General features: G+C 32.0%; 1 protein-coding gene across 1 annotated transcript in view; it reads right to left on the bottom strand.

The window, feature by feature from the left end:
* The window catches only part of LOC118741021 (zinc finger protein chinmo), a 45,747-nt gene extending 34,335 nt beyond the window's left edge, over window positions 1–11,412 (bottom strand). The window contains 1 exon segment of the mRNA XM_036472809.1: window positions 11,223–11,412. Coding sequence (XP_036328702.1) covers window positions 11,223–11,340 — 118 coding nt within the window. The 5' untranslated portion in view covers window positions 11,341–11,412.
* Window positions 11,413–11,420: the final 8 nt, after the last annotated feature.

The raw sequence follows: 11,420 nt of genomic DNA, 5'->3' as shown, positions 1-11,420 counted from the left end.
TTTTACAAGCTATTGTTTTCCATTCACTTTTTTGTCCATTTTTGGTTCATTTAATATTCTTTGCAGTCATGAATTTGTTGCTTTTTTAATGATATTTTTCAATTTCAATTATACATATGTACCAGTGATGGAAAAGTAGGTACAATTGTACATTTTTCGGCTCTTTTTCAACATGAAAGTACATTCGGTACATTCGTTCCATTTTAAGTACATTTTAAGTTTGGCCAAATTATTTGTCAAGGAAATTTGTATGACGATTTTCTTTTGCCAAGTGGATTTTGGTTAAACATATTAAAACATAGAACTTTTTGATAGTGTGCCATTGGGAATGAAACATTTAATAGCATGTCATTGTGAACGAGATATGTGAAACGAAGAAGTAACTAGCTTTTATGTGCGCGCAATTTGAATGAATAATTAATGAAAGCCGACAAATTAGAGAAACTGCAATGGATAAGTAAGTTTCAAACCGTTTTTTTAATACAAACTATTTCATTTTTGACGAAGTTTATTCTATTTTCAGTTGGATTGTTCGCAAGAAACGTGAAAATGCAGCTGCAGGCAATGATGAGAAGTAAGTGTGACAAAGTTCAACTAGCGCAAAAAAATTTACCAATAGCATTTTTCTCATATTTAAGCAATAACGAAGAAAGATACGTAGTTTCCGTGGCGAAAAAGTATGAGATCAAATTTAAGAGGGAGTGGGCATCTAAGTACAATTGGCTCCAAGAAGACTCTACCGCAAAGCAAGGTAAGAGGTGCATGATATGCAGTGTTCCAATTTACGGCAATATGTTTCACATCGATCGGCATTCAAATTCAGACCTCCATAAAAAAGTGCTAATATTGCTAAAGCAACCTTAAAAATTTCGAGTTTTACTAAGCCGAATAGCGAGGAAATGGAATTAAGTCGCTCAGCAAAAGCAATGGAGATTCGTTTGTGTATGTTCGTTGCTGAGCACAATTTGCTATTTACTGCTTTGGACCATTTGGCAAAATGTATTAAAACGGTAAAAGATTCACGCATAATTTCAAACCTGAGCATAAATAGACATAAGGGTCAAAATATTATAAAGTCAGTCACTGGTCCTGAAAACTGCAGACAAATTTCTGAAATAACAAAACAACAATATTACTCCGTGATCATTGATGAAAGCACTGACATTTCTATGGACAAAAACTTAGCAGTTATTATTAGAGTTTTTACGAACAAATGTAGAGATAGATTTTTGGACTTTGTTCAAGTGTCTGATTCTTCTTCCGCCGGAATTTTCAATGCCCTTTTAAAAGTTTTGAATGATCATGATATTCCGTTGAGCAATCTATTGGGATTTACGGCAGATAACTGCGGTGTCATGATGGGCAAACGAATGGCGTCCAAGCAAAATTAAAAGAAATTTGCCCTAAAATCTTTGTTATTGGCGATGTATGCCACAACCTTAATCTATCGTCCGAGGCAGCTGCATCAGTTCTTCCACAAGAAATAGAAAAGTTAATTCGCTCTATAAATCACCACTTCTGTCATAGCGCTAGTAGAAAAATAGAGTTTGAAAATTTTCAAGAAGATTTTGGAAGTGCGGTTCATAAGATTTTGCGATTTAGTTCAACACGATGGCTTTCGCGGCAGGTAAATTTTCTTTTTAATAATAGTTGTTCAATACATTTTTTTAATTGAAGTATTACATTATGATTTCAGATTGTAGTTGAACGGATATTGGAGCAGTGGAGTACTTTACAATACTACTTCGGTTTATGCAATTTAGAAGCAGGATTTGGCAATGAAGGTAATAAGTTTATTGCAAGTACCCTTTCAGATTCTAATATAAAAGTGTACTTTCTGTATTTCTTGTCGTACGTTCTTAAAGTTATAAACACTGTTAACATAGAAATGCAAGCGGAAGAGTCACACATTCATGTTTTATATCCCCGCTTGACATTTCTTTTTAATCAAATATGCCGCAATTTTATAGCGAAAGAAAATATTTGTACCAATTCAATATATTCATTGAATTTAGCCAACCACATACCTATTGAAACCATTTTTTGTGGAACGGAAACTGAACTGTTTTACACTGACCAAAACCTAACAGCATCGGAAATTTTTCAATTTAAAAATAACATTTTGAAATTTTATATTAAATTTTGCGATGATTTAAGAAAATAATAGATTTTAATAATGAAATTTTAAAACTCTTACCGTCAATTGCGCCGAAGGAAGCACTATCTGGTAATATTAATAGCATTTTACCACTGATTTTAAAATTGTTTCCCGAAACTGAATTAAAAAAAGCTGAACAAATTAACACCGAATATCGAGCATTGGCCGATTATGCAGAAATTAAAAAAATCGAAAACCTTCCTGTATCTGAATTTTGGACTGAAGTCGGCAGAATAAAAAATGAACTAAATCAGCCAGTATTTTCAAATATATTTCGCGTTGTTCAGAGTTTGCTTGCTTTACCACACTCCTCTGCTTGTATTGAGAGAATTTTTTAAATTCAGAACCTAGTTAAAACAAAGTGTAGAAATAAACTGGCGCTAGGCACATGCGCCGCATTAATACAAACAAAGGACTTAATTAGATGCAATGAAAGTTCTTGTTTTGATTTGAAAGTGGAGACTTTACTCGGCTACCGTCTTCAAAATAAAAACCTTAATGAAAATGAATTAATTGACTAAGTTCTATACCGAAAAAAATATGCACCAGCTTTTTATATTGAAATCAAAAAATATTTTGAGGTCGCTCAAAGCGCTCAAAGTTTTACACGTATATTATATTGGGAAAAACAATTTTTCGTAGCGATGATAGAAAATACATATATATTTTTAGATCAGTAACCTCTGTTTCCGTTCAGGAGACTTCAAAAAATAATACCGAATTATTAATTTAATCTTTTTTTAATATTAACTATTATTTATAGATTCCACCATAGGGGACCCATAAAGAATCGTTAATATTAAAAAATATATAAACAATCCGGAGTATTTTTTGACGTCTCCTGAAGAGAAACAGAGGTTACAGATCTAAAAATATATATATATTTGCTATCATTGCTACGAAAAATTGTTGCTTCCCTAATATAATATATGTGAAGAACTCTGAGCGCTTTAAGCTACCTCAAAATATTTTTTGATTTCAATATAAAAAGCAGGTGCATATTTTTTCGGTATAGAACAATCCTTGGGGTGAGAGTATTAAAATTCCGACTCTAAATTTTTTTGGACCATCCTAAGGTACATATATAAAACGCATAGCGTAAAATAACGTATTTTATCTAAGTTATTTAATTTTATGTTTACAAAACTATGCAATACAAAGTACAAAATTAAATGGAATAGTACAAATAACTGTGTATATATACGCGTTAACTCTTGCAATGTGTTTTTTTTTCAATAAAGGCTGTATACAGTATCGGTCATATCTATAGCACGCCATTTCAAAGTGATATTGTGTGCCACTTATGTTTATTTATTTATTTTTAAGAATTTTCAATTAAAATACAGTTCTTTCTCTAACAAACCCCATTTAAACCCAAGTTTAACAATTTGTAGAAAACTTCAAAAAAGTGCAACAAATTTTCACCTAAATTTCAAAGTTTTTTCTCGGAAGTGTTACAATTTTTTTGAGTACACAGTTTTTTAGCCCCTGTAATTTTAGTCTGATAATGTGCAAATTTCAAGTGGCTACTAATTACCGTTAATTTTTTAGAATTTTTTTTTGTCGCATTGGCTTCCATATAATGAATAAACTCAATTTATTTGTATATGGAAGAAATCCGCAACACCTTTGGCGAAAAAAATTCTAAAAAATCAACGGTAACTTTTAGCAACTTGAAACTTGCACATTATCAGACTAAAATTGGTTGGGCTATAAAACTGTGTATTCAGAAAAATTCAAACACTTCTGAGAAAAAAGTTTGAAATTTAGGAGAAAATTTGTTGCACTTTTTTGAAGTTTTCTACAAATTGTTAAACTTGTTTTTATATGGTGTTTGTTAGAGAAAGAACTGTATTTTAATTGAAAATTCTCAAAAATAAATAAATAAACATAAGTTGCATACAATATCACTTTGAAATGGCGTGCTATAGATATGACCGATACTGTATACATACATATGTACATATAAAAGTGTCTTCTTTTTTTAGGTACATTTGTCCGCTTTTAAGTACAATCTTCTTGTCATATTAGGTACAATTTGGAAAATTAATTTTCCATCCCTGATATGTACATGCATATGTATGCCCATAATCCAAACAATGCACGAAATAATAGATACGTACATACATACATATCGAGCCCTAACCGCCAAAATAACGTAAGCGACACTTTTTTCAAAATTTTCCTTTTGATGCAGAAATATTTCTAGAGCATCTAGATGCATTTGTGCATCAAAAAGAAAATTTTGAAAAAAATGTCGCTTACGTTATTTTGGCGGTTAGGGCTCGATATGTATGCACAAACGTTACATACATTTTTCATATGGGTTCATTGATACATATGTACACCGTGAAACTACAAGCATTCATACATATGTTTGAACGAGGACAACACTACGCTCGAATAAACCCTTTTGATATAAAGTTCTCTTTCCTTGTTTTGTTCTCTTGTTTGTTTGTTTGTGCTCTAGCTATGTTATTGTTTGGCTGCTGCCTTTAAAACACCAAATAAACTCTCGTCGGATTTACAGTGTTTATTATTTATTATTATTTTTTTTTTCCAATGAATTGTTAAACGAAATCCTTTAAAATTAATAGCAAAAAAACTAGGAAACGCATTATTACAGGATTTTAAATTTTTGAGGATAGGCCGCTGATGATAACTTTGTAGAAGTTTAGGTAGAATTTAAGCAAATTACTGCAATATAGATATCAATCAAAATGGCCTTGAAAGAATTTTCGAATTTTCGAAACCGCATGTTGGGGCGTTACCACCTGTTTAAAAAATCAAGTTAAACCTAAATTAAGGCAATTAGAAAATTGAAATATGTATCCCGATATGGGTGCCAGATGAAAGAGGTTGTGGTTTGAAAATATTTTGAAGAGGGTTGCCATCTGTATACCGCGATGTATGCAATTGGTTAAATAAACTACATACTTCAATACGGATATCAATCCAAATGGCTTTGAAGAAACTTTATCCATAAAACAGATGTAGAAGGGTTGCCAACCGTTTTAAAAACTAAATGCGACTTGGATTAAGGGAATTAGATTATTTAAATATGGGTGTCACACGAAAAAGCTTTAACAAGGGTTTTACTTTGAAAATATATTTTACAGTGTTACCATCTGTTTAAAACGCCGAATTTATTTAATTTATAAACAAGTTACTGTATGAAATATTAATATATGGGCGCCAAACGAAGGGATATTAAAGATGGTTGCCACCTGTTTAAAAAGGTATATTCAAATAATTTAATTAAATTTAAAGGAATTGTTAAAAGATAGGTATCAAATGGCTTTATTTCTGAGCAATATGTAGGAGGGTTGGCACGTATTTTAAAAATCCAATTTAACTTACTTCATCAGTTTCAAACACTTTCTAGAGACAAATAATGCCTCTGAGATCACTTTAACTAGAAGGTTAAGATCTATGAAAGTGTCTAAATAGCTATGAGAACTAACTAGTCAAAATTCTTGAACTCAAGTCAGTCTGTTACCAGGCGAAGCTAGCAAAAATGTTCCCACAATGATGCCTATGAAGAAAAGGCTCAGTTTTCATTAATTTCCTTTTTTTTTGTATTTTACTTGCATATACTTATGGTAAACAGTTATTCATAAATATCACATTGGGTGGGACCGCATGCGGTCAGTCAACAAATTTTTCTCGCCAACAATCAAAGAAACGAATACAAATTTCAATGATGGGGGGTTTCATTTGACCTCTATTTAATAACTAGGAACCTTTCATAGGAATGTACATATGTAATTATTTATATAGTACACACAACGAGGATAATGAGTTTATTGAACTTTATGTCATACTAATATACTTTAATTCACTTTGGATATTTTGAGCATTTTTTGTACACCCAGTAACAAGTGTCCAATAAAGAGTGGATATAAAAGCTTAACGAGCTTAGGAAGCTTAAGAGAACAAGCGAGGCCAAGGGGGAAGAACAAATTTCAGTAGAAAATTAATGGGAATTTAAGTACATGCATACACATGGAACTAATCGTATAAGGCACACACAAGTAATGCCAAGAAAAAACTGAGTGTATCTTTTATAAGGAAACGCCAAAAACTTAATACATACATACTATTAAGACCCATACAACAAATGTCATCAAAGGAAATCTAAGTCGAAGACAAACAAAAGAGGAGTACGAATATAAGGAGAAAGTAAATAATAAAATAATAATAAAAAAAAATCAAAATAATAATGTTAGGGCAACCTGACCTCAGACAACTAGTAGTATGTACGTTTTTTTTTTATGACCTCATGTCTCTTTCTTTGAGACGGTCTGTATTTTGTATCTTATGCTATCCAAAATACAAAATAAAAATAAGAATAAAACACAAATACCGCTAAGTGGCTACGTGCTTTATGTATATGAACCGACTATGTTTGCGAAATTGTTTGTTTATGTTTGACAACATTTTTTTTTTTCACAGCTTTATCAATTCACGCTGTAGGTACATAGGTTTCATTCAAGCTTTATATAGACGCTAATAAATGCACACACATTATGATGGCTCGTACAGAAGTGAATACATACTATATCTATATACTTACGTACATATGTATGTACCTATTTACTTTTGTATGTCTGCCTGTGAGTGCGCTTATTTAATAACCTTCATAAAACTTAACTGTAAGCTCGACAAATAAAATAATCGCGCACGCACGTGATTCACACACACACACACGCACACTAATAAACTAACATTTTTACGTATGTAAGTAGGTATGTGTGTATATGTAAATTTAAGAAAGCAGCATGAAAATAAAAGCATACAAAAAGGCGTTCAAGGAAGAAGCACAAGAAATTTATAATCAAAGTCAAGTATGTACATAGAAAGCAGAAGAAGCCAATATAAACATTAGTGTGTATCACACTCAGTACAAAAATAAAATCAGTACTGTTTTTCCATTGGAATTATAAAATTTCATTTATTCTAATAAAAGTGATTTAAGTGAAAAATTATTATTCTGCCTTATCCTGAGTTTCAATCGAAAAAAATTTTACTCGAAAATTTCTATTCCGCCCATAGTAAATACATGGAAACCATAAGTGAAAAGTGACCCGTTTCGGGTAAAATGAAACTCATGATAAGGCTGGTTATTTTTTTTTTTATCTAATATGAAAACTGGCAGAAGATAAAAAATCATGTTTCACTTAAATTGCTGGTGAAACTGACAGTAAGACTTCAGCCAAAATATTTCGGAAAACATTACGATTTACGTGAGCTCGAATCAGTTGAAAATGCCTTAAAAATCGGGGCTTTCTTTTAATAAAATTATAAAAAATAAAGTAGGTTTAAAAGGATAAAAAATAAAGTAGGTGTAGAAAGCTTTATAAATTGACGCCTTCATACATGTTTCAATTTATATACCTTTTATAAAGCTGCTTAATTTTTTATGAATAAGGTTAGCTTTTAAAAAATATTTTTCCAAAAAATTACCTCAGTTGATAGAAGAGTTTAAGCTTGAAATACCTTCATAAAAATGTAAAAAAATTTTATCAATTGAATCAAAATAATGATAATTCTGGAGGTATTTTCAAAACAGTGTAGCTCACGTAAATACTAACATTTAGTCGATATATTTTTACGGAAGTCCTAAAATATAATAAATTTTATAGTTCCGGTGGAAAAACTGCAACTATTTTTTGTTGAGGCACCCTAATGTGTGTAAACACGTACACAAGTATATAAATATGAAAACAAATCAATAAAATGGAATCAATAAAAAGCACAATGACAATTTTGTTGTAAACATTGATTTCATAAATACTTCCAAAAAGTTAGTGTATCCCGACGAAGAACATAGAAATATGTATTAACAATAAAATGGAATTGACATGATTGAGCAAAACTGAATATTGACTCGTTTACATTATTCATGTGACTATGTTATCGAATTTGTTTAAAGAGCGTTTAGAAACTCTCCTCATTAGACTATCGGGGTCAGTTCCACTATCCAGCGTAGGGTGAGTAGATTTACTCTGTAAGTAGCGTACTTTCACCTTTTCTGTTGAACAGCTGAAAAAGAGCGCGTGCTGGGTCATAGCCAGCGCTAATAACGTGTCCTCATCGTCAGAGGAAAGCTTCTCCGTAATCAACCCAGCGTATGAGCACTTGTATACTATGACTTCATACTTGGGTTTGATTGAATCTTTCTCCACCTACATACATATATCTAAGTTCTGAATGGGAGATCCTACTCTCACCTGGAAGATATCCCCAGTTAACACCTTTACGGATGAGTCCAATTTGCATGGTAAAGCTATAGGAGTTCTAGCCTATCAGCAACTTTCGTCAGCTATAAAAGAGGCAGTTGACTGAATGGGGTACATAAATACATCATATCGATTATGACTGCAAATAACTATGTATGTATATATCTACTCTGACTATCGAAATAGGACGGGCAATGCCTGATAACTCTCTCAGTCGTTTCGGATTACAGCCAAATCACGTTGATTCGTTGCTAGGCCGGTCAATCTTCAGATCATTTCTCCCGACAGGGGGATAGGAGTTCTTGTGGGAACGTATAGATTGTTCCTGGACAGATGGGCTTACATTTAATATTAGGTACTCGGCACAGCAAGCGCTGGGCGAAAACGCCGGGATGCAAAGTCCTTCTGACCCGTATTTAATCGCTGGCGCCCAAAGGAGCTTCTGAAGCTGGCTAGTCGACAAGGCTCTAAGGAGCCCTGACCGGGTACTGTCCGTAAGAAATCTATGCGGTACGAAATATTGGAGTATTATTTTTGCTTCTTTTCAACCACAAAAAGAGAGTCAGCGTTTACTTCTCAAATAAACCGACTACCTAATATCAACAAATTATTTCAAATGCTGCGTCTCTGTTAAACATTGCGAATTATTAGATATTGTAATACGTCTTTGTTTTTGTTATTACTTATTGTTTGGAATTCGCCGGTACCATAGATAATGACTCGTTATTTAATCGGGTTTTATTTGGTTATTTATTTGTTTGTACTACAACATATCGATAAACATACATACATACAATATATCGATGTACATATCTTCACAAACACTTGTTATTTACTACTTTGTTTGCCATATTTTTGGCAATTCTTTTCGCATTCATTTTTGGCATTGCTCTTTTTGTGGCCCCTATTTGTGTTTATTTGAATGAGTGACACCCTCGACGAAATGTGAGTCACAACTTATATGAATGGAGAAAAAATGGCTTTTGGATGAATCAAAACGTATGCATGTATGTAAATGGACAAGAAATTAAACCATATAGGGTACCTACGGTGCTTTTTCCAGAAATATTTTTTAGCAAATAAATTTTACGAAGACTTTTCGGAGTAAGACAATATTTCTAAACAAAGGATTGGAATCGAGATTATTTCCATTATCCATTATCTGAAGGTAGGTATTTTTACAACCGGGAAAGGAATCTGTGATCATGTGAATCCTTTTATTAAATAGTACCTAAAAGAGCTTTGCGTAATTGTGACCTGCTATGATACCTTAGTTCTTTATTCTTGCTTTGAGTGAAAATAATTAATTTCTAATTTCGGGTTTGTCGTTTCAAAACAGGGAAAACTTCTGAATACTGCAATGGATGAATTAAAAACTGGTACTTCCAATCGCAACTAAATCTCGCAAAGCATTTCTACGAACAGCAGGTCTATTCTGCGCTGCTAACAAAATTTTCTTAACCGTTAAATAAGTTCCTGTCCATTTTTAAACCATTTTCGCATTCTGTGCGCTCTTGTAACCGGTCAATTTTGCTACCATCTCATAAGATGAATGCAAATTATTGCTCCTTGAAATATGCAATACCAGAATTTCCACAAATTCAAATGTAGCTAAATTGCTAAATATTTTGACTGCATTACCAACTTACACTGCCGGAAAAAAGTGTAAATGTAAAAGTGTAAAAGTGTATGCAAAAATTTTTATAATATTTTTCCGCCAGTTTTTTATACAAATATGGTTCATTCTACAACAACAAAACATACAAACATAATTTCTAAAGTTTGTGCAAAACTCGCGAAAAATCAATAAATTTTCATGCAAATTTTTAAGCAGTTTGCAGTTTTGTACCCCATTAAATTTAAGTATGAAAAATACAAGTTTGAAGTTAGTAAAAAATCGCGTTGATTTTTGAGCATTATTTTTGCATTTATTGTAAAAAAAAAAATTTTGTGTCAATACTGTTAGCCGGCAGTGTACATAGAATCGCGATGACAAGAAGTGGTAGAATTTATTGGTAAGAAAATTTTTCGCTTACAAAATCACCGGTAACGTGCATAATAGACCTGTAAGGGTGCTTGATAGCAAAAACTTCATAACTCAAGACATCCAAAATTGCAAAAAAAAAGGCTTTAATATTTTTAGTTAGGTTTTTCGAATTGAACAAAACTAAATAATCTAGAGGAAATTGTCACTCAAAAATGCTATACATCTGCCCTGCTAATTTTTAGTTTCAAGTCTACACGACACCGACCTCCGCTTTCGAAAACGATTCTAAAAAATACCCGGATTTCCACTGGACATTTTAGCAAATTTGCGTATTAAAAAACCGGTGTTAATCTTTAAAAATAAAAGTCATTAAAGGTCGTCTTCTGAAGTAGGTTTTCACATGCCAATGGTTTAATGGTAGAAAATGTTTCGTAATTTTTGTCATTTCAATGCCTAGTGGAAATTCGCCATTACGTAGATGTAATTGGCTTTATGGGCTTTATTAATAAAAAAATAATAATTGCTTTTTCTTAAAAATTTCAGACCTTTTACTTAAATTTGTTTGAATAAATCGAAAAAAACGTTTGCTAAGGTTTTATGTAGTTGCTTAGTTTTTTTCATAAGGCCCAATGTCCAGCTGATTTTCAGCATAATACCGGATTTCCACCGGGCATTAATTGGCAACAATTTGAATGACAAATTTGAGCATAAAGTAGTACTCTTGCCAGTATGCTAGAAGTTAAGTTTTTTAAGTAACAAAATTGGTTGACACTTTAAAGCCCAGTGGAAATCCTGCTTAAAGATTAAAGTAAAAAAAAATCGTAATTTAACTCACCATCACACGATAATGTCACATCCGCCAAAACGTCCGATTTGAATAGATTGGAGAATGTTATTGCCAAATTGGACGAGTAACTGTTCCATTTTAAACAAAATTGTTGCTGTGGATCCATTTTGAATTATATTAAGTTAAGATTATTAATTAATTAAAAATTAAATGCCTTCGTTTTTTTTTTTTTTTTTTTTTTTTTTT

Source organism: Rhagoletis pomonella, unplaced genomic scaffold (assembly GCF_013731165.1).
Source record: "Rhagoletis pomonella isolate Grant_MI unplaced genomic scaffold, Rhpom_1.0 Rhpom_scaffold_00006, whole genome shotgun sequence".
NCBI lineage: Eukaryota > Metazoa > Arthropoda > Insecta > Diptera > Tephritidae > Rhagoletis > Rhagoletis pomonella.
Note: the sequence above shows the minus strand (reverse complement) of the source record. Positions and strands in the feature narration are given on the sequence as shown.